Here is a 27,600-nt window from a genome sequence, read left to right on the forward strand (position 1 = left end):
AGACATTATGTGGTTATAATTAAGAACATACTGTATACGCAAGTAAAGGTCAATTCCATTATTATAGTTTATTTGTGCTTTAAGTGCAAAAAGGTAATGAGGTCAAGCTCAAGGTCACAGCACCCTCCTGTTTTTTCCCCCGCCCGGCATGACTTGTTACCATTTCATTAAAGTAATGCATAGTCATTTTCCCTATATGCCCAGACTTGTGGGACAGCCTGTAACCCTTTCCTGCCCACTCTCCTCCCTAAGCAATTTGAGGTCTCCTTTAATTTTATTTTATGTCTGATGTGTTTTCGCTCACCTGCACTGCAGTGGTCTGTTAAAGTGGTCTCCACTAACACAATCTCCTCAGGCTTAAAACACACTGCTATGAGAAACGGTAAAACCATAGCCAGGGCTGCTCACAGTTTTGACTAGGCCCAGCATAAAGGCACCTGAAAGCCCACCCAATACATACAATGCAATGAGGACCTAATTCTGGGGCCCCTTCTCCCTGGGCCCGGGACAACTGGCCCTTATGTTGGCTTCCCTGCCTGCCGACTACACCCAACCAAGGTGTCCTCAGAAGTGGACAAAGGGCCTTCCCAAGAGGGCGTTCCCCATTTAATCACACACTATCTCCCTCTCCGCTGTCTTAAGGGCATGAATGTGGACTCACCCCCTGAAGAGAGCACCAGAGAGTAATAGCCTTGATTAGGAACGTAACCTCCTCCACTGGCTAAAATAGGACGGGGACGACTATGATGGCTTGTGGGACAGGGGCAGGAGGAGGAGCAGGAGAGGGATCTCTCTGCAATGAGACTTCCCTCAGTTTTTTTCCCCGACTCTTCCATCAATATACACACTCTCGTGTACAGTACAGTACAGTACAGTACAGTGTGGATAGGGAATGATTCATTTCATGCGACCGCACTTGTCCAACACAGGTTAGCGAAGAAGAAATATTCTCTAAAGAGGTGTGTTTTTGTAAAGGTACTGCTTGACCTTGCCAAAAATGTCCTTCATACGTGCAGGTTTGTGCGTGTGCGTAAGCGCGCCTGTGTGTGTGTGTATGTGTGTGTGCGTGTGCATGCGTGTGTGCGTGCATGCGCTTGTGTGTGTGTGTGTGTGTGTGTGTGTGTGTGTGTGTGTGTGTGTGTGTGTGTGTGCAATGTCTTCAAAGAGTGATGGACCATATGTCTTTTTGCTAAAGCCATTACTGATGCCGTAATATTATCTTGAAAAACATCTGAGATTACCATGAAGACCTGCTGCCACTGTATGACATCATTATTGCTCTTCTTTTCCCTCCACTCCGACATTTTGCAGGCAGGCAGGCAGGCAGGAAGGCTGATGGGAACGGAAGCATGTATCCGTGTGTGTGTGTGTGTGTGTGTGTGTGCGTGTGTGTGTGCGTTTGTGTGTGTGTGTGTGCGTGTGTGTGTGCGTTTGTGTGCGTGTGTACATGTGCACGGGAGAGAGGGCCCCTCTGATCCTCCCACTCGCCGCTCTCAATCACACTGCTCCGGCGAGCACGCCTCCGCGGCTGACAGGCGTGCCGGGCGACAGTGACGTATGCGCACAATTAGCCCGAGGGGAGTTAAATTATGATAAACACCCTTCACACCTCTTAGGCCGTGATTGAGAGGCCCTCTTGGCTTGGCCCAGTGCGCTTGATAAAGAGAGATCTCTGCTTTAGGCTGGGGGTATAGCATTATACGCCAGCTTGCCTGCCTGCCTGCCTGCCTGCCTGCCTGCCTGCCTGCCTGCCTGCCTGCCTGCCTGCCTGCCTGCCTGCCTGCCTGCCTGCCTGCCTGCCTGCCTGCCTGCCTGCCTGCCTGCGTCTCCTTCTCTCCTTCCACCTATCTCCTAACTCGCTTCCCTCTTTCTCTGTCTCCCTGCCTCTCTATCTCTCTCTCAAACTTTGTGTTTCTGTCATTCATTATTTATTTTTCCTCTGCGCTCTCGCTCTCTCTCTCTCTCTCTCTCTCTCTCTCTCTCTCTCTCTCTCTCTCTCTCTCTCTCTCTCTCTCTCTCTCTCTCTCTCTCTCTCTCTCTCTTCCCCCTCCAACTCTTCCCTGCCGGTATGCCCAGATAAGATAAGATGTGGCCATCTTGATCATTTCCATGTGAGCAGCTAAGCATCACCTCCTGCCTGCTGCCCAGCCACCAATTCCCCATTTGGACGCCCCGCTCGTTAATATCCACGCTAACCCTCCACCCTCAACACCCCACCAGCACCAACACCACCCCCACTTTACAGCAACACACGACAGACCAGCACCCCTCTCCACTCCAACCTCATGCGCACACACTCAGTCGAGGAATAATTGCCTACCATGCCCCAGGGGAAATCACTGATAGGGCCCCCCTTACAGCCTGCCAAGGTCATAATAGCGCCCCTACCACCAATACGGGAGGGCCCTGGGCCCAGGAGCAAATGCCCTGCCTTGCCAGCCAGTAGCTCTGCCCCTGCGCCCACTGTACTGTCACAGACGAGGAGGGGAGGGGGAGAAACTACAGGCAAAAATAGAGTTAAAGAGTAAATAACTTGAACATGGACCGGGACTCACCAAAAAGATTGTCACCAAAAAAAGCTCGAGCAGATCTCCAAGGTTTTTTCATCACATAAAAGTCACTCTTTACAGTTACGGCTTTGACAAATGGACAGCGCCATAATAAGATGGAGACATCAAAAGGGAATTTTTGAGAGGAAGAGAGGGAGAGAGAAAGGGGGAGGGAGTGTGGTAGGATGGAGGGATGGACGGGAGGGGTGCAGGCAGCCGCCCAGCTGAGGAGAGGCTCCTTGTGGATGGAGGGGGACAGAGAGGGTGGGAGAGGGAGGAGGAAGAAGGATCGCCTTTCCACTGTGTTCTGTCAAGGGAGAAATTACACACTTACCGAGGTTTTTTCTATAGACGACGGCATCCATAGATCAAACCACTGGATTTACGATCCAATTTTCGACATGAAATATAGACGCCGGGAATCAATTTTACCAGTGTTTTGCCGCATTTTCCTCCCCAGTGAATCGCAGCTGGTAACTCCCAACAGAGATTATCCTTGTTCTACTCTATTATTCGTCACCTTTGATAGGTTAATTCACCAAACCACCCCACACACAGTACTGTACATGTGTTAACATTCTGTTTAGGATCAGCCAAGACTAACCTTCCTAAATCAAGACTTTCCCCTAAAACACTGAAATGATCCGAAGAGGAAAACTATTGAAGCACAAAAGTGGCTTACAAAATGTAAAAAAAAATTATACCTGACCGCAAATTGTTAGGTAAACCTATCATTGAGATTGTTATGGTGTTCATTTCAGCCTTGGAAGGAAAAGACTGATATGTTGAAGTTGTAATTGGTATTCATATGCTATGAATCACATTAAAATATACCAAAGAATAACATATTTTGTTTAATAGGTTTTGGCCATTGATTTAACAGGGTCAGAACTTAAGGACTCAATATCAAAATCACTCAGTATTTAGGAGTAACACACAGTAATTTCAATATTTGGGGTTGTCAGAGAATACTGGGCAAAGATGACCTTGCACTGTAAAAATGAAAGGTTCCTCAAAAACCATCAGCTGCCACTGAGGGGAAACTTGTAAAGGTTATTTGATGAACCCATAGGTGCTTAGAAGAACCACAAAGTTTTTAATAAGGTTCCTCAGATAACCTTTAGGGGTTCTGTAGATAGATAGTTTAGATAGATAGTTTCATTGACAAACTGTGACACTGACAAACTGAAGAAGTCCTAAACGGTCTTGGAGGAGCCTTGGGGTTCACCAAAATAAATGTAGGTTCTTCAGAGAACCTTTGGGTTCCCCCAAGCACCAGTGGAAGGTTCTTTGAGGAACTTCTTTTTTTTTACAGTGCTTATGACGAAGGCATCTTAGCAGCACCAAAACATGTCTATGTGAATGCAAAACCATACCAACAGAATGCAACACATCAGCAGATAGTCACTGTTAGTTTCTGTGATTTCTAGTGTTTGTTTGCCATCCAGTTGGTGCATAGCGGCGGTTTCCCGCTGTGGTTCGAAGACACACAGCTGCTCTCTAAATCAACAGATTGATTAATCACAGCCAGGCATTAAAAAACATGACATATCAATTATGAATGTTTCCTGTCACATCCAATACTGCGGTGGATTTACTGGAAACGGTCTTTATGTCTTTATCGTCACCACATCATCAAGTGCTGATGTGTTGGTAGGCCTTGTGTTGTCATTTTCTGCCCGCTGTTATTAATGTGTCTCCGTGACAGCCAATTTATAAGCATTCGGGGCAGGCGGGTGGAGCGCCTCTCTCTCCCTGCTCAGCTGGAATATCTGCTGGATATATGGCAGACATGATGGGCCAACAACACAGCGCTATCTTATCCCCATCATCTCAACACATGCACTCTTTGTCTGAACCATGTCTAAATTTGTACATATGAATATATGCATCTGTAAATATACAAGACAATCATGTCTTTAGGATCAGTCTTATACTGACTAAAATAGCAGCATTTTTTAAACACAAATTACAGTAACACACTCATGGCTCTTTTTACATTTCATAATATTTATATTTATACAAAATTTGGAACAAGCTAAGTAAGTTGTACTTCCATTATCTTAAGCCTACAAGTTCTAATATCTAGCACAGCTGAAGAAGGTACAGGATAATTGAGAAGAACACAACAGAAATGTTAGTAGGCCTACTAGTCTCATTGGAGAGAAGTCTTTTCAATTATTACCACCGCCAAGGTTATGTTTTCGGTCGCATTGGTTTGTCTGTTTATCGATCTGTCAGCAGGATAACTCAAAAAGTTATGAACGGATTTTGATAAAACTTTGTGGAGTTCTTGGATATGACAAAAGGAACAAGTGATTACATTTTGGAACACCATTGCGGGATAGGGCGAATTTTGAAATTCCAGTTCCAAACTAAGGCAGAAAGACTGAAAAAAATTGTCCTATGGTGTGACTGCCAGAAGCCTGGTTCTCCATATTAAAACATTTCTAAATAAATAATCAAAGCTCAGTCATTTGTCTAAACAACCCTGGCATGTTTTTTCAAGGTGTCTATTTTAGCAAGTGACAATGCTTATTTTTTCCTGTTTGTCTGAGAGTGTATGGAGTTATGAAACTTTGTCACAGAAAACAATGTCCTGTGGTGTGACATACTAACATGGGTAATTCTATGGATAATTATCTATTGTTGAAGCTCCACATGTACATAAATTGTGACTTTAGACCAGTGTTTCCCAACCTTTTTTGTCTCGTGTACCCCTTAAGCCTTTTCATTGTGCCATGAGTACCCCCTAACTCGTGTTTTACATCCCTTTTTCTATTGCAATGTGACTATGCTCCATGCATTTGTTAAAATTATATTTTTCCAAGTACCCCCTGTAGTGTGCTCGCTTACCCCTAGTGGTACACGTACCCTTGGTTGGGAAACACTGCTTTAGACCCTTAAGAAGCCAATGGCAAGGGTGGATTTTAGGTTGTTCTCTCAGAGTTCTTCAATCAATCAATGACGTTTTGCCACCACAAGATGCGTTCGTTTTGTAGTCCTTTGGTGTGACAGCCATAAAATAAATTTTGACAATCGTGTATTTTTTACATTTTTTTCTTATGTAGATGTATGCAAATGCATCTTACTAAATGTGAAATTGCATTTCAGTTGGTATCAAAAGTCCTATGGTGTGATGGTAAAAGTCCTATGGTGTGACACACACCAAAGGACAAACAGGTCACACCAAAGGACTAGATATCTGATAAATAGCTTTTAAAACAACTGGTTATACATTTTTAGTTGATTAGACAAATATTGTGTATTAAAATTACTTATTCCTTTACTGGCCATTTGAATTTATACTTTGATGCATTGTTGATGAATATTTGCTGTTGATTTTAGAGACTGTCAAAGGATATGAAATGTCATTAATGGTGCTTTGAAACCATAAAATAGAACGGTAACAGTGAAGGAAAGATGAGTGAGAGAGTATAGAGAAGTATAGATGAATAAAGTATGTTGTGGAGAGCTCAAGATAGCATAATTGTGCTATCCAGCTTGAGATACCAAACAGGCACTGGCCGCTACACACCACAGGTTCAATGGTGCGACAGTCAGAGCATACCTACAGTACAAAGAGGGTGAGGTGTGATGGTCATGCCAAGATCACACTTCAGTACGAGTCTTATGAGCTCTGCAGGTTAACTTTAATGACCACATGTCATTAAAAGTACACTGTGCAGGAAATGGTCAAAAAAGGTACTGCAACTATGCTGCTCATTGAAACTGGGTTGCCTATTGCCGAATTTGATCTTTTCACGAAATTTTACTAAGTAATAAACTAAAAATATTTTCTAATATGGCCCAAGTACAGTCATTTTTGCAGCTAACAATGGCTATTTCAGGAAATTCAAAATGCCAAAGATCCCCCTTTTAATGTATGAAAAGTGAAATTTTCCCAGTCATAATGAATACTTAGAATTTGATGGTGGTGGTAAGTATTCATGAAAAAAATAACATTAGTGAATGGGTAACATGAATTCTGGAAATAAACAACTAAAAATCTTGCTCAGTGTACGTTTAAGTGTTAGGATAAGCTGATAATCTATGACTTAAAGACTTATAAGCGTAGAGTGTCCATATTGACTACAACATTACATTATGATCAAAAGACAAAATATTCATGTTGATACATTTGTTTCTGGCTCAGTTTTGCATTTTTGTCCTTTAGCGTGACATGAATGTCCTACAGTGTGACATTTTTTAAACGCACAAATATTTGTTTGAGCTTAACAATATGCTTGATTAACACTGAATATTGCATTAGGGAACAGCAAATTATACTCCCTGAAATGTTAGTATAAATTCGGACAATTTTGAACATTTAAAAAGAAAGATATCCCTGTATTTCCTTGAAAGTTTCCAATAAGCTCGCCTCTCATGGGGGAAGAAGTCCTTAAATCTTATTTCTCATTAAATGAATACCTATAATAATATATTGCACTAAATATAAAGAGTGTAGCAATGTATATAAAACTCAAGCCATTTAAACATTATATTATTATTACAATTATCATTATCATTATTATTATTATATTATATATTTCTAAATAATGTCAATTTTCTTCTTGGAGCAGGCGTCACTCTTAATTATTTCAGTCTCTGAGGGTGCTGGCCCAAATTTCAAATTCAATGTTTCAAGAAGGAGGCCGCACCTTGCATAGTAGTGTTTTTTATTGCACAAACACGTTTTGGCGTTAGCCTTCTTCAGTGTGCACACTGAAGAAGGCACACGCCGAAACGCGTTTGTGCAATAAAAAACACTACTATGCAAGGTGCGGCCTCCTTCTTGAAACATATTTCTAAATAAATTAATAGACCAACATTGTGACCACTTGGATTTTTTGAAAGATTAATTGCTGCACTACGTAGACATATACTTCTTTGCCTCATAAAAAATGTTTTGTGAAAAAATAGTTTTTTTGCTACTTATCTGTCAACTACCCAAATACAAATGCACTTACAGTAGGAAGTTTGAATACAGTAAGCAGTCCCTGATGGCAGTTTTAAATAACAAATCACTATTTTACACATTTGTAAGCCTACATTATACTAGCTACTGTGTATCATTTTTCACACCAACTACAACTTGTAATTCCTACAGTGTGGAGAGAGACTGGTAGATATGCAGAACAGAAGAAAAGAAATTGATTCAGCCTTCCAGCTTTCTATGAGTCCCTTATATTTGTGTATCGCATCGCAATCCTCCCCTACTGAGCACAATGGCCAAATTCATGAATTACAGTCACCAACTACCTTCGCAAATATAACCTGGCCACAGAGGCCTACGAAACAGTATTTCACCACAGCTACCATTTTAGTCTTTTCCAGGTGAGTGGACAGCATCACAGATTAAATTCCTTCACATCCTACTACTACGCCTTGTCCTGACAGTGACAGACACAACTGTCTGTGTTCATTTCGCTGGCAGGTTTAACAGCTTCCTCAGCATGGAGAGGTTAACACCCCTCATTCCATAGAATGGTCAGCCCTCCGAGTCGACCACAATTGCTTTACTGCCCTCACTGATCAGATCCAATTCACCCACTTTTCCTAGGGACTTTGTATAAACATCCTCACTTCGCTCGCTTTTTAAAAAAATCTGCGGTGGGATTGCAATACAGCATCTTCCATTTTCCTCACAAACAAACACCCAAAGTTGTAAACAATAAAAAAAACGCATAGTACAAAAACACCACATTTATTAGCTTTTTTTTGCACACAGGCAATGAAGAGTGGGAAAAGAGAGGATGCCCTGACGAAGCAGTTATAACAGGCTCGCATTCGAGTTTCTATTCCATCACAACAGCACAGAAAGGCAAAAAGGCCAATTGTTGTAACAATGAACATGAAATGCCTTGCTCCTCCGTCTCTCTACCTCAACGCACACTAGTCCATCACACTGCTGATTTTACTCAAGAACCAGTGACTTAACATTGACTTAAAAAACCCAAACAAATAAACAAAAACAAAAACAAACCAAGATCAAACAAATGTTGGCAGAACAAACCAGATTTCCCTCCTTCCTCCAAGCTTTTATTTCTCTTTTTCTGTGTGTGCAGACAGACCGCTACTGTTGCAGGTATCTATTAGCCCTGGCTGCCAATTTACAGTTCATCTGTCCTGCTTGTGGCCAGGGCTGACCGTGGCGGGACCGGACGAGGGACGAGGGGAGAGGGGCGCGGGGGTGTCTAGGGTGGTGGAAGTGGGGGTGGCTGTAATGGAATGGGAATGTCAGCGGTGGTCTGTGTCACAATGATGCTGGGGTCCGGTAGATGCAGAGAGGAAGGAGGAAGGGAGGGAGGTGGACTGCTGAAGATGTAGCAGGAGAGGGGAAAGAGGTGGGGGGGTGTGGGTGTCTGGCAAGAGCGCCGTCCATGATTAGGAGAGAGCAAAAGGCTTTGGCTGTTTTGGGGGGGTGCGGTGCACTTTGATGGATGACTGGCCCTATGAAATAACCCCCCCCCCCCTCTCTCTCTCCAGACCCCTGCCAGTCCCCTCTCATACAGGACCCCTCCTCTCCCCATCTCCTCTCCTCTCCTCCTCATGTGCTCCAGTCAGATGCTGGGCGCGTGTCCTCTGTCCTCTCCGTCCCCTCAGTGTAATATGTCCATCTGATTAAAACAGGGGGCTCCACATCAGGGCTTCTTCACCTTCTTGATGGACGAGGAGCTGGAGGCAGACTCCCGGCGTTTCCTCTGCACAACAACAAGAGCAGAAGACCACAAGCCTGTTAGACCCCACACAGCTCACCAGGTACACAGGCTAATGAATAAACAGTTATATGCATCCCAGTTGTAATGAATATCTGTTCAAATATTTAATTTAACCTGCGGCCCCATGATCGTTTTTAGACATCAGGACTGAAAACACACCCACATACACTTCAGTCTAACTGCACTCAAGTTTGAGTGCAAGGCTTTATTGTTCAGAGAACCAATTGATAAATATTTATTACAGACTTTTATTATATTAGTAATCCAAATGAACACAAAAAGGTCAAATTTGATTCCAGATTACAAGATTGCAACCACTGACGTTTACAGTAGCAAAAGATTTTGATTTGGGTCTGGGTGGACCTGTTTCACATCCATGACCATTATAAAATGTACATTTTTTCAGATAAGAGGAGACAAGATCAGCACTGAAAAATGCTTCAACCACTCTATACATCCAGTTGATGCTTTCGCACTTGTTCCAGACTGTTATTTAAATTCTGTGAGGCACAGTTAACTTAAATCTTAAAATATTCTGCCTCTTTCGTTTGACTCACCACTGCAATGTAACACTGTTTTTCATATATATTTTTTTTAAATCTTAACTTATGTATGATATCAAAATTGGTTCCAATAAAACTACATTGAAACTACTAATAATAGCTTACGTTTTTTCTCTCCTTATGCTTATGTTTATTATGAATACTATGGTAATGAATGAATGAATGAATGAATGAATGAATGAATGAATGAATGAATAAATGAATGAATGAATTTATATCAATCATAAACCTCAACATGAATATTTTGTTTTGTGCCGAGATGAGTTGTTATATTATGTTGTTTCACAGATTGGGTGTGGGTGGCGCTACCACCATGTCTATGATCTGGTCTTTAGCCTCAGTCTTATTATTATTATTGTTATCATCAACATCATCATCATTATTATTATTATTATAAATGGCAATAGTCATAGTCAAAATTCTGTTGCGTTGACTCACAGAGTTGGGCGTGAGTGGTGCCCCCACCACGTCTATGATCTGCTCCTTGGCCTCGGTCTTGATGTCGTCCACTGAGGGCCAGTTCTGTGCCGGTTCTGTAGCGGCGGTGCTGCCGAGCCCCTCTGACTGCTGTAGCAGCTGCTGCTGCTGTAGCTGTGGCGTGCTGGTGGCGCCCCCTGCCTTCAGCAGCGCCTCATAGCGGTGCCTCAGCATCTGCTGCTCGTACTCGCAGTTGCTGTGCGCCTGCTTCAGCTCGTACAGCAGCACCAGGTCACTACGCAGCTCGTTAAACATCTGCACCATCTCCTCCGTCGGCATGGGGTTCAGGTCTGAGTGTGTGTACGTTTGTGAGAGAGAGAATGTGTGTGTGTGTGTGTGTGTGTGTGTGTGTGTGTGTGTGTGTGTGTGTGTGTGTGTTGCGAAGGGAGGTATAGAAGGAAGAACACAGGATTTTTTGTAAGTTCTTGTGCAAGATATTCTCCAGTGTTAAGTGTCAATGCTGAGGTTGTTGAAGGTGTACACATAGTGCAGTACATGGTGAGCATTTCATATTTTTGACCATATATGTATAGTTAATACATTGAGGAAAAAAAAAGAAAACTTATTGCTGTAACATGTCTATGTAATACATTATCAAGGCAGATTCGTCACAGATTATGACCACTGCCTTGGGCTACAAGAATGAAAGTTGTGTGTGCAATGAGCATGATATATTGCCAGAACTCACCGACGCCCTGCTCTGTGAGGATCTGTTCAATGGCCTTGATCTTCTTCTGGCCGACAGAGCTGGGCAGCTTCATCTGAAACATGCAAATAAAATCACAACACACAGCAACAATGAGCTTAATGACACTGCAAATGCCAAACGATCACAGATAGTTTCCATTTTCGACAAAATGTGAATATTAGCAAAATGTGTAAAATATTAAGTGTCAACATGTCTGTGTCTGGGTGTAGCCCCCCAAATGAATATTGGTACAGCACATTTCAGCAGAATCAATGTTCATACGACAAGAGCTCACATTTGGTTGGTCTTCATTGCCAACTAGTGACATTTTCACAGTGAATTTCAACGTACATTGGTGACTTAAATTTAAATATTGTAATGTACGCTTCATAATCTCTTGAGAAAATTTGAATTTTGTGGTGGAGGCTCACTGGCCCGTGGTGATACTCCATCAGGACCTATTCCACCCCAAACCACCAGTGACTACTCAGTGGAAAAGGACCAGGACCCAAGGGAAAGAGCGAGAGAAACAGAGAGAGGGAACGCAAGATTTCGAAAAAATATTAAAAGAGAGAAAGCGAGAGATAGTGAAGAGAGAGAGAGAGAGAGAGAGAGAGAGAGAGAGAGAGAGAGAGAGAGAGAGAGAGAGAGAGAGAGAGAGAGAGAGAGAGAGAGAGAGAGAGAACGGAAGCGAGCAAGCAAGGGGTGGGGTGGAGCAGGGAGGGTTGAGAGGCTGGCATCCCTCACATGCTTAATACCTAAGAAATGCACTTCAGAGGGGGGCCGATCAAACTGTGTTTATCCACTGGAGCCTGGCAAACAGATCGCCAGCGCGGGAGGGAAGAGCACCAGTAGCGGTGAGTAATACACTGCTGTGTCGCGGTGCTGTGTGGCGGCCGCCTCTAATGCCTTTTGCATAGAGAGCTAGCAGCCCTCATCACTCTTCAAGATAAATCCCACCACAGCCAGCCCCTATTAGTCTACCGCCCAGCACATACATCATACAGCTGCTAATGAGAGAGAGAGAGAGAGGTTCCCCCACTCTCTCACACACACACACACACACTTGCATGTGGTTATCAGAGTTTGTGCAGCCAGGGTGTCTCTGTGTGAATTAGAGTATGTCAATGAGCGAGAGCGAGAGCGAGAGCGAGAGAGAGAGAGAGAGAGAGAGAGAGAGAGAGAGAGAGAGAGAGAGAGAGAGAGAGAGAGAGAGAGAGAGAGAGAGAGAGAGACTGACTGAGTGTGTATGTGCATGTTGTGTGCATGTCTTACCCTTTGGCTTCGAAGTGTGACTCCAGCGGATTTGAAGTCAGGGAACTTGATGCCCGCTGTTTCAGGAACAGCCTGTCATGACAGAGAAAGACGACAAGAGAGAAAAATACAATAGAGATGAGGACAGGCACTAAGATGTCAAACAACTACATCCACAACACTATCTCATACAACTCCAATCGAAAGCAGATCCATTTGCAAACTGAGCAGTACAATCTGTAACACTTGTACTCCGTTAAATGAGCTGTACTATTTCATAACATATTCGGGAGCATCTTCTACTAGTGCTGACAACAGAATGGTTTTGTAGAGCAAAACCACTAAACCATTAAACGTTGGAAAAGGCTTCAAAGGGTATGAAAAGACACAAGAGGGGCCCTGCGGTGGCCAACCGGTAGGTTTCTCATCTACCATGCGGCCGACCCGGGTTCGATTTCCGGCCCGGGTCCTTTGCCGACCCCTCCCCATCTCTCTCCCCATTTGCTCCTGTCCACCTCTCAAACTGTCCTATCATAAATTAAGTCGTAAAAGACCAAAACAATTAAAAAAACAAACAAACAAAAAAACAGAGGAGTGTGTCAGGTTCTGGTAACTGGCTTTTTTGAATGAAACTCGCTTAAAGCAATGAGTGCTTTGTATCAATGTTTGCCTGCTTGAGTTTCTTATAACTTTACATGTATTGGATGGATACATCAGTTTTTGTCCTCCGAAGTCCATAATAATCAATATGGCATCACCCAAAAAACAAACATATTGTTCTGTCCCCAGTACCGGTTTCTCTGTCTCGCGTTTCTGCGGCAGCTTTTTCTTGGTGGCCTTGCGTTCGGCGCGGCGCATCTCTGTGGTGGTGTCGGCTTGCGTGATGAGCTTCTGGATGTCCTGGGCATTCTTCTCGCGCTCCTTCTTACGCGTCTCGATCTTCCTCAGCTCCTGCACCAGGTACTCCTCCTCGGCCACCTACACCCAGGACAGCAAGAAACATTACATGACGAATACAACAGGGAAGCAACAGTAACACGACATTACACGCACATCCAGGAAGCAACAAGCAAGTAACATTACATTACATGCACACCAGGGAACATCCATAACATCCAGGAAAAAAATTGTATACATGGGTTCACAGTGTGGTGAGGAGGGGCAAGACACTGGCACTGACACTGGCAGCCAACCACGTGAGCTAATTTTTTGACCGACAGTGCTTTCCAGCAATCAGAGGTTGAGTTGTGCGCAGTTAGTTTTGCGCAGTCAGGGGGAAACAAAAATTTAGAACCCATGTATACAAACAACCCTGAGACGTCTGAATAGATGGTGAACCTGACGAAGCGCAAGGCGAAACGTGCTGTTCACCTAACACTAAATAAAAAAGCAGCAAAATCAAGTCCACCAGTGTGCGGTGATCGTTCTTGTTTCCTGTGCCTTAATAGATGGTGTTGAGACCACTCAAAATAAGAATGCAGAACTGACCAAATTGTTCTGATTACACTACCTATTCCCAGTTAAGTACATAGATGAATGAACTTATGCATGTACAATCAATGACGAAAAAACAGCATATATTTTAAGTGACACCTTCACATGGGGTCACAATGTTATGAGTTGCTGCCACCTACAGGTACACTAGTGGTAACACACTGTTAAGAGAGAAGACTACTTTTGCCTTCCTTGCTTAAAGGCCCGTACACACACGTCGCTGTTAGTTACTCGCTCAGCGAATGAACTCAATAGAATGTCAATGTGTCCCAGCGAGACTCGCAGGAGATTAGGCGAGTACTGTACAAGCGATGCGATGTGGGCGGATTCCGAGTTGAAAATATTTTATCTTCGAGCGAGGCGAGTAAGCGAGTAACCAATTGGAATGCAGAGTTCGGTACTTCTCAGTTGTCCATTGGCAGTTAAAGCCGCGGGAACTTTCAGCGAACGTTCCATGAAAGAGTGGCGAGTAGCCGAGCAAGCGAAATGCTAGCTTTGTGTGTGTACGCCGCTTAACAAGGCGTGTCCGTGTGGTCTATCTGACCTGCACATTTCCTCTTCCATTCACACTTTGGATATGATGCCATACTCCTGAACAGTAGTGTGCAGTGGTCGTGATTATGTAGTGTGTTAACAGTAGTGTAGTGTGCAGTAGTAGTAATTGTGTAGTGTGATAACAGTAGTGTGCAGTGGTAGTAATTGTGTAGTGTGATAACAGTAGTGTGCAGCGCTACTAATTATGCAGCGTGATAGTAGTGTTCAGTGATGGTAGTTCTGTAGTGTGATAGTAGAGTGTAGTGGTAGTAATTGTGTAGTGTGATAACAGAAGTGTGCAGTGGTAGTAATTGTCACGTGGAGTCACCTGCTCTGGTGTGCGGTTAAACAGCCTCTCCAGCTGCTCTTTCCTGCGCCGCTCGTGTCCCGCGTCAAAGATGTAGATCTTGGGCTCTGTGCCGGTGGTGGCGCGCACTTTAGTCAGCTTGCCACAGATGGTATAGTAGCGCTCCTTCAAGTCCTCCACCGAGCGCTTCTGAATGGAGAGACAAATGTCTCTGTAAAAAACTCTGTATGTACAATCTTATCAATGCATTCATATCACTCAGTGTAAATATACAATAAAATAAAAATGTAAATGCTTATCGCCCATTTTAGTGGGTGCATGACATAACATATTAATGTTTTCTTGCAAACAGTTTCCACTATCAAAAAGGAAAATTCCAGCAGCCTTGAGTTCAGTTTCATAAATGGGCAGAAGCGTTACGGCTTACCCTGTACTGCTGATGGTCGTAACGGTCATGAATGACAATGAAGCGCAGGTCAAAGCGTTTACACAAGTCGAACAGGTGATCTGTCTCCGTCTTAGTCCAGCCGTCGTCATGGAGATACATCTGGTACTCCTGTTCTGAGTACACGGGCACCTGCACCGTCTGACCACACGCACACAAATGAGAAAGATGAATTAGCTTTTCAGGTCTGCACTGACCCTGTTTCACATTGCATTTATGCTCTTCACATTTACTCTCTAAGCCAACTCACATTGCATTTATACTTTTATACTCTTTTTTGCATAGAAGTCCTGTATGCACACACATACAGTGCCCTCCATAATTATTGGCACCCCTGGTTGAGATGTGTTTTTTAGCTTCCAATTATTTTATTTTTTTTCTAAATAATATGGGACCTTAATGGAAAAAAAGAGAAAAATCCAACCTTCAATACAAGTGCATTTATTCAGTGGGGAAAAAATCCCACATAAAGAAATAATTATTTGACATCAAATAATGTGTGTCACAATTATTAGCACCCCTGGTGTTAATATTTTGTACAACCCCCTTTTGCCAACAAAACAGCACCTAATCTTCTCCTATAATGTTTCACAAGATGGGAGAAGACAGAAAGAGGGATCTTCAGCCATTCCTCTTTGCAGAATCTCTCTAAATCATCCAGAGACCTGGGTCCTCTCCTCTTCAGCTCACCCCACAGGTTCTCAATGGGGTTGAGGTCAGGGGACTGAGATGGCCATGGGAGGAGCTTGATTTTGTGTCTGGTGAACCATTTCTGTGTAGATTTGGCCATATGTTTAGGGTCATTGTCATGCTGAAAGACCCAGTGACGACCCAGCTTCAGCTTTCGGGCAGAGGGCAACAGATTTTGATTTAAAATGTCCTGGTATTTCAAAGCATTCATGATGCCATGCCCCCTAACAAGGTTCCCAGGGCCTTTGGAAGCGAAACAGCCCCACAGCATCACTGACCCACCCCCATACTTCACAGTGGGTATGAGGTGCTTTTCAGCATGCGCATCTTTCGTGGTACGCCAGACCCACTTAGAGTGTTTGTTGCCAAAAAGCTCAATCTTGGTCTCATCTGACCAAAGCACACGGTCCCAGTTGAAGCCCCAATACCGCTTGGCGAACTCCAGACGCTTGTCAGTGAGCTTTGGAGATCTTTTGATTTCTCCTACCATCCTCCTCACTGTGCGTGGTGGCAAAATAAACTTGGGTCCTCGTCCAGGCTTGTTTACCACTGTTCCAGTTGTTTTGAACTTCTTAATTATTCCTCTCACAGTGGATATGGGCAGCTGCAGTTGAGTGGCAATCTTCTTGTAGCCTCTGCCTGACCTGTGAAGGTCGACGCACATCTGCCTCACTTGTATGCTGTGTTCCTTTGTCTTTCCCATGTTTAAGAGTGGATAAGAGAAATGGCCTCGGTGTCACATCATATTTATACCCCAGGGAAACAGGAAGTGATGAATTATTAATTAAATGTTCCTACATATTCTGGTAAACTTTGTAAACTACTGTAGAAATGACAGAAATGCTTCAATTATATTTATTTCCTGGGAATTGTTAAGGGTGCCAATAATTGTGGAACAGGTGATTTAATGAAAAATAATTATTTTTTAGTCAGGGATTTTTTTATTTTCTTACAATTCATTTGAGTTGAAGGCTACATTTTCCTACAATTTTCAGTGTGACAGTATTCTTCTGCAATAAACATTGAATTTATTTTAAGGCTTTTAACACATCTCAACCAGGGGTGCCAATAATTATGGAGGGCACTGTATGCATTCAAGTGCATGACCGCACACAAACACCTTCTGTGTTTTTGAAACTTCTGTGAATTCTGCGCATTTCTGCTCCACAATAATGTATTCAAGGCTCTTTTTCTTGTCGACAGTCTCCTATCCACCTATTCATCCACACCTTGTTGAAGCGGGCGAAGGGGTAGTCCTTGCCCTCCTCTGCCGCTCGTCTCCAGTGGTGGAAGATGGCGCCATCTCGCCGGGCCGGGTTGGCGAAGGGCATCCACTTCCAGGGCCGCACCTTCTTACAGCCCAGCTTGGCCTTCACGGTCCTGTATCCCTGAGTTGTGTCGCTGGGTAGCAGTGGAGGAGCATCCCTACTTCAAAGAGACACAAGTCACATTAGCCGTCTGTGTTTTTTTTTTAATTTTTATTCGTGCAGTCATTTGTCAGAGAATGTCTCATGATTGTTTAGTCTCTGATTTAAGCGGACAACTAAACCAGCATGAAGATATGGATTTTGGGCCTTACTTATTTATTGGTTCTTCATCTAGACTTGTAGACTCACACACCTGTACAGCTCTGGTGATATCCATGTCATAATGGCAATGTATGAATAAGCAACAAGATAATGACACTGAAACAGAAGCATACAAAGACTTGGTACTTACTTTTTGTCTGAATACAAAAGGGCATACACCTCTCTGTGCATACCCTCTGGACGCTTGAATGTTAACGTCTCAGTCGTTTTCTTTACCTTTTTCTGTTGAGAGATTAAATACAGAACAACATATTAACAAAAATACAAGAACATGACCATGTAAATAATCAATGCACATAAAGCCAAATTATCTACAGATAACATGACATAAACAGGCCTCGTTGTTTGGCTTACCTTGTCAGAGTTTAAAATGTCTTTCTTATTGATGGGGCCAGCATCATTCTCTCCTCCGGCCAGCTCCAAGATGTCTCTCACATCAGCACCGGTTGTCATGATGAACTGACACTAGTGTGTGAATGAATGAGAGATGTTATGGTACACATGTCTTTGCTATTAGTCACGCCACATCTTCAAAACGTTAATCTGAACACAGCCTGTGGCTGCTGAACAAAATGTAAACATTAGTACTAATGAAGTAGCCGTATATCGTCGCGGTAAATCAATGGGGGGAGAAAGCCATGAATTCGAATTGTAGACGGCCACGGCACTGGGGGTTAGCCTACTTTACAGACATATTAGCGCGCATGTGCTACAAAATACTTCTCAATTCTGAATGGTATGAAGAAATCGTATCCTTCATATGTAAATACGTGGGAAATAGTAAATATGGTTGGGATACACTCCTAAAAACAATAACATTAAGCGCTCTACAATGGGAAGCTACTGCCAGCTAACTGCTAGCTTCTAGGTTTCAGTATTCGCGGGAAATGCTATTGCGGGGGTTAACTAATATATACCTAACGCAATCAGTTTACTGGCAGGATATTAATGTACATTTTATTTACCTGAGTAATTCACAATATATCCAGCAATTCTCGTGCCACTTAGAATAGCTCCTTGATTAGCTTAGCTCAGTCCTCATTGATGCATCGCAAACCAGTAAGTCGTTGGTGTGGCTCCAAGTGATTTGTTCATTTTTTGCTTGTCGCCATCTCGTGGCGTGGAGTACATCAAATGTTGGCATAGGCCTACTGATACCACTGTACTGCCAAACCTATTAGAGAATACAAAAAGATACAGAACCTTACCATATCTGATAATACTTATTCTTATAGTTCAGTGTTTGATACTGACTGGCTTTTGCAGGACTCAGACAAAATGCCTATGGTAAGCCTATTAAATTTTTCATTATGTCTTAATTAAAGGGACACTGTGCAGGAAATGGTCAAAAAAGGTACTGCAACAATGCTGCTCATTGAAACCGCGCTGCCTATTGCCAAATTTGACCTTTACATGAACGTTTACTAAGTAATAAACAAACATTTCCTAGTATAATCCATGTAGAGTCATTTTTGCAGCTAAAAATGGCTATTTTTGGAAATTCAAAATGGCGGACCATGGAGAAGATCCCCCTTTTCATGTATGAAAAGTGCAATTTTTCCAGTCATAATGAATACTTAGAATTTGATGGTGATGGTAAGTATTCATGAAAAGGGTAACATTAGTGAATGGGCAGCATGAATTCTGGAAATAAACAACTAAAAATCTCACACAGTGTCCCTTTAAGCTTATAGCCTACGGCGGGGCTATTTAAATGGAGGCCCTGGGACCAGATGAGGCCCTTGAGGTTCTGGCCCTCCATAACGTCAGAAGAACACAATGAAAACAAATATGTGTGCTATCTGTGTGCATACTTTCTGATCACTAACACTTCAGGTTGGAGATATCTCTACTATGCATTCACATGAGAATGAAATCTTATCTAAAACAGTGTCATAAATAGACCATCCTAAGGCTACTAAGAAGTAGAGAAGCAAGGGAATACCTGTTCTGTCTGGAAAGCTATCCGCTTGTTTCGCAACCTAACCTCGGACACTGTGTTGCTCGCAGATTTTATGTTCGGCCCCTTCACTGGAGGGAATTTGAAAAACTGGCCCTTTGTGACTTTTAACCAATTTTAGCATGGAGCAACATATACACTGCATTCAGGCTCTTGAAATTTGAGTTTTTTAATAAAAAAAAATGGTATGTTAGGGCTGAATGAACACATCGTAATGCAAAATGAGGGCCCAAGCTTTTAAATGCAACTTATTTCATGTTTTTATGTGCTTCGGAGACTGAGATATTTAGGTTGTAGTAGGCAGAGGGCACCCTTTCCCAAAAAGGGTTGTTGAGGCTATAATGGGTTAATTGAATACCCCTACGGTATGCACCATCCACAAAAAAAGTGCAAGTATTGTCAAGCAACTCTTTATTGGAGAACAAGTTTAGTCAGTGCACCAAACTATTTCAAAACAACACATTTCCATCATTCCGAAATGTAAAGGAAAGAAATTAAACAACATGAAAAACAAGCAGAAACTCTACAGCAAACAGATATTGCCTCCATGCAGTTGATGTCTTGTTAATTTATGATAATCCCTGATATCACAAAAGGCAATTTATAAGAGTCATAGTTATAATTTAATACAAACTCTTCTATTAATAGCATGTATTCTTACAGTAAGACCATTTGAAAACATTATTTCAAACTAACCTTACATTCCAGAGCAACACAAAATTATTCATAAAACATTCATTTTAATTAAATAAATTAAACCATGTTGCTGTCCAAGATTTGACCTTTCGATTGTGTAACTACATAACATTTATTTTAAACCAGGGACAATATTGTGGCAGTTTTCAATCAGTCACTCTTAAAATCATTTGGCACTTGATCACACCTAAACATTTGCATGTTACTGACAATTGTGACCATTGTGAAATCATCTTACAACTGTACAGTACTTTATTACATACTAAGGCCATGTTTGAAAGACAGCAGCATTAAAAAGACAAATAGCAAAAATCTTTCAAAGTTTTCACACAAAAGATTCACATTTTCACATTTGAACACTTTTGACAATTGACATCAGGGCTCCCCCTCGGGCAGCCTGCTAAACCATTCCCCCTTGTACTACACTTAATTTGGGTAGAGGGCCTGGCTTTTTACTGTATGAAAACATATTCTTGTTGGAGAAGTAGACTCTGCAGAGGTTCAAAACGATTTCATATGCTTTCACCAAATCTCTGGATTAAAAAAAAAGTGTTCTGGAATTTTCTTTTTGCCTTTTTTTACATACATGACTGTTAAGATGGAGATTTGGGGTAGGTTTTGGAAATGAACAAAGCCAGACTCGAACATGGGTCCGCATAATGTTGGCCATACTATAAAGGGGACAGTGTGTTTTTATAAAGTAGTTTTTATAATGTAGTACAACACCATTTTTTTACCATTGGGACCACCATTCACAAATACTTCTATTCGCTGATTGGCTACCATAGATTTTACCCATTCCCACAGACATACAATGTCAATGTTCTGTAAAAACATGTCAACAGAACCGAACCCAGACCCTCAGCGCAAAATATACTGTAAGTAGGTTAGGAGTGGCTATAGTTTAGCAGGCCACCACCCCCCTTGGCCCAGTGGCCTAGGGCAGGAGGGGGACCTTGGCCTTGGTGCGTATGTGGTCGCGCTTGGCCTCTCGCTCTTGAAGGAAGGCCTGCAGCTTGTCAGTGGAGAAGCAGACCATGGAGTCAGGGGACCTGGCAGCGGCGCGCGGCTCCCCCCGGATCCAAGCACTCTGCAGACACTCCCCAGCCGAGGGCCTCCCCCTGTGGACAACCAGTCAACACAAGGCAAGGCAAAGCAAAGTTTAAAGTTGTATGCAGTTTGTCATACACAAAGGCCAACTTGTATGTAATTCCAGACAAGCAATCAACACAAGGCAAGACAAAGGTTAAGTTATATGTGTAGCATATAGTTTTCATACACAACGGTTTTACAATGTTATGCACTTACTTAGATTGAATGAGTATGAGAAGTGCAATTGGATATTCTAAAGCTCCCTGAAGTATAAATGACCAGCAGTCAAATTCAACAACGAAATAACCATAGATGTGTTTTAAAACGAAAGTCGCCTTGTATCTGTTCTGTTGATACAAGAGGTGTTTGTGATGAGTAAGTGTGGGTTGGAGAGCTGCGGGGAGCAGCTGAGGACTGAGGTGTGGAGTGGAGCACTAACTCTTCTGCACCCATTAAGGCACACACACGACAAGGACCCAAGCAACAAGAAATCAGAAAACAGAAACTCAGAGTCCTGAACATTAAGACTTTACCATGGCTTTGTTCCGGAAAACAGAGAGAACAGCTTTACATACCAGTTTAACATACAAGATATACCAGTGAGTTCTTGAAGTGGGAGAAAGCACAAAAATGCAAGAGTCTATTTTGTGGCAACTATTCTTGACAAACGATGAATGGACATCGGTAACGCATGCCTGGTAATATGCGTGACTTGATGGGGAGCCAGTGAAGCTGCTTGAGTATGGGGGATTTAATATTATGGTGTCTGGATTTAATATTATGGTGATTCTGTTTCTCTATAAACACCCAATAACATGGACAAAGCCAACCGGCTTTTCCAGAACAGTGACAGAAAGTGACAATGTGGTAATGACAGGAGATTTGGTAATGACAGGAAATTTGTCAATGTCTCATCAATCGGAACAAACTTCTGGTTTTAATATTTCCGCTAATACTGTGTCTTTGACACGCTATTTCAAGATACGTATACGTACGTGTCATTCATGACATTGTATTAAGAGGTAGACAAACTAAACTTTTAATTGCTATTAGTAATTAATAACACTCTCAAAATATACTACTACTGAAGAACAGGAAATATTGGCTGGTGTTTTAGTTGTGTTTTCCACATTGCTCTATGATGCTAATATATCCAGATAGTTGCAGTAATTAGCACAGCACATTGTCACCAGTTTTCACATCTGGAACTGATCATGATACTGATGTGCAGACAGAAGCGCATTAAAGAATTACCAACACAAGACACTTCCCGCATGCCTGCATATCAACATAAGGGAGTGTGTGTGTATGTGTGTGCGCGCGTGCGTGTGTGTGAGAGAGAGAGTCTGTGTGCATACATTTGCAGTGCCAAACTGTTGTGTGTGTCTATGAGACACGTGTGTGTGTGTGTGTGTGTGTGTGTGTGTGTGTGTGTGTGTGTGTGTGTTCGTGCGTCCGCATGCAGAGCCAAAGTGTGTATGTGAGTGGCCTGTGTGATGTGTGTGTTTGCGAGTGTGTCCGTGTGCCTCAACCTGCTGCGCAAACTCTAATGTGTGTGTGGGTGTGTACCGTACAGTGTGCCCAGTACAGCATGTCGGTCATCCATGCTTGCTCACCAGGCCTTGTTGTTGAGTGTGGACTTCATGAAGTTAACGGCTCCCTCTGACAGGCCCGGGTAGCAGCGGCCAAACTGGATCTTGCCCTTCTTGATGTTGCGGTCCCTCTCGAAGTTCAGGTCCGCCTGGAATGGGCTGTCGGCACTCAGCCTGAGCACACCAGATGCCGGTGACATGGTTAGATCAGGCCCTTTCTTCCTATTTCATCCTTCATCTAGTTTTACGATATTATTACTGAAACACGATGTGTTGTTAGAAAAGGACGCATCTCGCTTTGGTTATGCTGTGCAGAACGTGCCAGCGTAGCAACTTTTTGAACTGCTACTATAGCGTGGCTCATTGCTGCTGTGCTGTGTGTGCTCAGTCCAAATGCTCTTACTCCTTGCCAGGCGTGCTGGGTTTTTTATGTTTTTCAAACCCAAATCTGACAGTTTAAAGAACCCCAGAGCCAATTGAAGACGATGGAAGTATGCTCAATATGGTATTGGTAGAACGTTTTTATTAGAATTGATAATTGACATGGGATTCTACTGACAGGGAAGCGTTAACCTTCAAAAGGCACTTTATTGTGGTAAGTGCATTGCTGTAAGCCAGCACTACCCACAGTTACAGTACTCACATGATGAACGCCAACACCCCAATCGCCCAGATATCCGTCTCGGGCCCAACGCCTTGGCCTTCCAAGATTTCAGGAGCTTTGGGAAGGACAATGTAAACTGACAAAAGACATAACAAACGGGTAAAATAATATCCACAGACATTGGTTAGGGTTTTGGGCCATTGTTAAAAACATACAGATATTATTTTGTTACATTCATGTCCATACATTATTTCATACTATTTCATACATTAGTATTTCATACATTTCTGTCGATCACTGAAATGCATACAAACACTTATTTATGTATAGCAAAGATTGTATGGACTTCTATACAGAGATACTGTATGATACAAAGTGTACAGAGATGTGTTGATACACACATACGAATTGTAGTAGAGTTTTAGTTTTTAGTAATATAGAAGTTAGGACATCTGACTAAAAACATTTCATTTAGAGCTATTTTAATACTTTGTCCAGCATTGTCAGAAAGGAAAATTCACTTCATTGAAAGTGTTTTCCCACTCCAGTGGAGTTAACCTAATCAAATCTGATCAAACCTTGTAACTATCTCATCACACCTCAGTTGCAAAGGTCCCACCGACTAAATTCAGGCAATGAGACCGTTAACAATCTGCTGAAACACTATGTTATTCCCTCTGCCAAGGAAGTTGTGTTTTCGGTCGCCTTGGTTTGTTTGTCTGTCAGCAGGATAACTCTGAAAGTTCTGAATGGATTTTGCTGACATTTTGTGGAGTTGTTGGAAATGACAAAAGAAACAAGTGATTACATTTTGGTTGTGGTCCGAATCATGATCCGGATCCAGGAATTTTTAAGAAGATACTTCACCATTGCGAGATTTTGACATTCCGGTTTGTAACTCCACAAAAACAAGGCAGAAAGACTTGAGAAAAGCGTGTGGATGTGAACATGAGCGTGTAGATGTTATGGTGTCAGTGACCCCATGGCCTTGGCGGAGGTTTGCTTCTAGTTTTAAGATTATTATAAGGGGTTTTGGTGACATATTTCTAATCACATAATTTTTACTCAATGTAAATTATCCCAATGCAGTACTCGCAACCCAAACCTGTAAGGCTACGGGTCAGACCAGGTTCAGGTGTAAGTATATACAGTAGTATCTGCAGGCCAGCATGCAGAGGCAGGGCCCAAAACACTGTCATATTAAACCCCCATATGGTGCTGTGTGCACGGCATATTTGTGTCTCAATATCCCTCCTCCAGTCGGTTCCTTGGTTATCCAGCCTTATGCCTCATTTCTGTTCCACTCCAGCGGAGGAAACAAAGAAGGAATCGAGGGAGGATATAGGAGTCAAGCACTATGTCCACACACACACAGGCCCTCTTCTATGACATCTCTCCTCCCTCCTCCACCCTCCTGGTTTGAGACACTGTCCAGTGATGATGGAGCTCGAGGCACAAGGCCAAAGGAACTGACCGGAGAAGGGATATTGACACGTACACCATGTGCACCACATGACGTCCTGCTACTCACCCTTGTTCTCACTCAGCTCCTTGAGGTGCTCCAATTTGACGGCCTGGCCTGGCGTGTAGAGCTGTGCCGATCCCAGGTCCACCAGTTTCACCACGTTGCCGTCGGTGACCAGCATGTTGTCGGACTTGAGGTCCAGATGCATCATGCGGCGGCTGTGCAGGTAGTCGACGGCGCTCAGGATCTGGTCCAGGAGCTCACTCACATCCACCTCCGCATACGCCTCCCTGGAGTGCAAACAGGGACACACAGAGACAACCATGCGGGTCACACACACACACAGGCACACACACAGGCACGCATGCACACACAGGCACGCACACACGCACGCACACACACACACGCACACACACACGCACGCACACACACGTGCACACACACACACACACACACACGCACGCGCACACACACACATACACACACAAAAGCACATACAGTATTTCAAACCATTTTTTTCTCGCATAATATTTTTTATCTTTTCCTCACAGAAACGCAAGCACACACACACACACACACACACACACACACACACACACACACACACACACACACACACACACACACACACACACACACACACACACACACACACACACACACACACACACACACACACACACACACACACACACACACACACACACATGCAGACAGACATAAGTACATGCAGACAGACATAATTGCAATGGACCTTATGTAAGGAAATGGCAAGGCTTTGAGCATTTATAGGTCAGTGACCCTTCCTCATTCATAGTAAATGTCAATGGCGACTATGGGAATTACGTCCTCCTGATGCAGACAGAATGACCGAGGTGACATCCGCTCATCACATTTTGACATTTGGACGAGTTTCAGTCCTGTGCGACCCCGATGACCCTGCTAGCTTGAACTCCTTACCACCATCATCATCATCATCATTATCACCATCACCACCACCATCATCATCATTTGTATTATAAACATCATCACCGTCATCACCATCATCATCACCATCATCACCAACATCATCATCACCATCATCATCATTTTTTTCATATGCATCATCACAGTCATCCCCACCACCACCACAGCTTCGTTCATTATCAACTTTGTGCAAGGTGTGGGGAGAATCTGGGCCACATTTAAGCCAAATCTGGGAGTTGCTCACCTCTTGGCCAGGTCATTACCATCCTCATCACCACTACCATCACAACCACCACCACCATTGCCACCACCAACACAGCTCCATTCTCATGCCGCACATGCCAAGTGAGCCAGGTGTGGTCATGGGTCTCTCACCTCTCGTCTAGATTGTAGAGGAGCTCCCGGACGACACACAGCTCCTCCAGATTGAAAATGGCCCATTCTTTATCATAGCAATTACCATCCTCATCGTCATCACAGACACCACCACCACCAATACATCACCATATACACCAAACACATGCCGGGTGAAGGCTAAACCTGGGCTGTGTTTCTCGTACTTGTAGTTGTCAGCTGCTTAACAACTTGGGCTGCGTTTCTCAAAAACTCTTAAGTAGTACTTAAGCCTAAGTAGTACTTAAGTATGAGGGCCCCCCTAGGCAATATATCAGAAATGGGTCTCACATCATAACTAAAAGTTTATACATACACTATTCTACCTCACACATACACTTTGAGCAAGCAAATATTGTATGTAGGCCTATTAAAATATTGTATGCATAAACGTTTAGTGATGTGATATATTGTCTAGGTGGCCCCTCATACTTAAGTACTACTGGGTGATTTATGCCTCGAGACCAACTTCCCTGCGTCGTGATGCAGTGAGCCGTGCAGTTAACGGAGTGAAGCCCCCCCATCACGCAGGTACTCTGGGGCACCTCCCCAAAATTGTGACTCGACGCAGTGAATGATGCAGTTTACTCTTTGTATTGAAGGCAGTTTGAACAATCATCTCGCTGTCCCTACCCTTGCGACGGAAACGGATAGCGCAGCTAGAATGGAGCTATAAATTATAATTCACTGCGTTGACTCACTCCGTTGAGGCTCTAAACCAGGGATGGGCAACTTTTATGATGAGGAGGGTCGCGTTTTTTCATCGCCACCGTCGGAGGGCCACATGACCACAAATCTGACTCCAATTCGCAGACTTGGAGGTGCAGTTGGTTGCTCACTTACTGCCCATTTTGTTTGGAAGGATAGAATAAAGGAATAGTATACTCTACACTCAATACTCCATTGGCCAACAGTATAATTACAACAGATTGATTCAGTAGTTGTTTTAAAAAATATATGGACATTATTTTCTGAATTAGGTCTACTGTTTTATCTAAGGGGCCGCATTGAGTGAGGAGGCGGGCCACATGTGGCCCCCGGGCCTCCAGTTGCCCATCCCTGCTCTAAACAGAGCATAACCCGCCCTTAGGCTTAAGAGTTTTTGGGAAATGCAGCCTTAGGTAGTTGCAAATGGGAACTTTGATTGCAACCAACAAAGTGGCTAATGTAGTCAGACTCAGCAACGATGTATAGTTTTGAGAAAAGCACTTCTGGGCTGCATTTGAGCTAAATGGGCTAGGAGTGTTAGTGTGTGTATCTCTAGCCTGAATATCATCGACATTCAAATGTGTTTGAGACTTGGTCTGACCAAGAGCATAACAATTAACATTTCCCAAATGGCATGGTTGACCCGCCTCCCTTGTTTTGCTTATGGTTGTTTGCTTCCAGAGTCCCGACACAGTGAAAGGAGTAACCGTATTTTCGGGAACTCAGAAAGTACTTGCATTGCTCTTGACCTGACTAGTTGCAACGCCGAAGGTGTTGCGTCACTAGGAGGGCACGGCCTGGCTAGTGTATCT

General features: G+C 43.2%; 2 protein-coding genes across 7 annotated transcripts in view; both read right to left on the reverse strand.

Moving 5' to 3' along the window:
- Positions 1 to 8,240: 8,240 nt before the first annotated feature.
- Positions 8,241 to 18,412, reverse strand: dmap1 (DNA methyltransferase 1 associated protein 1). Its single transcript, XM_063200218.1, has 11 exons — positions 18,278 to 18,412; positions 17,667 to 17,777; positions 17,443 to 17,534; positions 16,953 to 17,151; positions 15,016 to 15,174; positions 14,610 to 14,777; positions 13,046 to 13,231; positions 12,275 to 12,346; positions 11,000 to 11,072; positions 10,273 to 10,601; positions 8,241 to 9,253 (listed from the first exon to the last, which is right to left on the reverse strand). The coding sequence occupies exons 2-11, from the start codon at positions 17,763 to 17,765 to the stop codon at positions 9,194 to 9,196; spliced, it is 1,437 nt and encodes a 478-aa protein (XP_063056288.1). The 5' UTR covers positions 17,766 to 17,777; positions 18,278 to 18,412; the 3' UTR covers positions 8,241 to 9,193.
- A 1,260-nt stretch (positions 18,413 to 19,672) lies between these two features.
- Positions 19,673 to 27,600, reverse strand: part of obscna (obscurin, cytoskeletal calmodulin and titin-interacting RhoGEF a) — a 72,044-nt gene continuing 64,116 nt past the window's right edge. For 5 of the 6 annotated variants that reach the window (XM_063201501.1, XM_063201500.1, XM_063201498.1 and 2 more), the window contains 4 exons: positions 24,788 to 25,011; positions 23,296 to 23,392; positions 22,677 to 22,826; positions 19,673 to 21,089 (listed from right to left, as the gene is read on the reverse strand). In XM_063201501.1, the coding sequence (XP_063057571.1) occupies positions 20,906 to 21,089; positions 22,677 to 22,826; positions 23,296 to 23,392; positions 24,788 to 25,011 (655 nt within the window). In that variant the 3' untranslated portion in view covers positions 19,673 to 20,905. The remainder of the gene's footprint in view (positions 21,090 to 22,676; positions 22,827 to 23,295; positions 23,393 to 24,787; positions 25,012 to 27,600) is intronic. The other variant, XM_063201499.1, reaches the window with a different exon arrangement.

The sequence above is a fragment of the Engraulis encrasicolus genome, chromosome 6 (genome assembly GCF_034702125.1).
Source record: "Engraulis encrasicolus isolate BLACKSEA-1 chromosome 6, IST_EnEncr_1.0, whole genome shotgun sequence".
Lineage (NCBI taxonomy): Eukaryota > Metazoa > Chordata > Actinopteri > Clupeiformes > Engraulidae > Engraulis > Engraulis encrasicolus.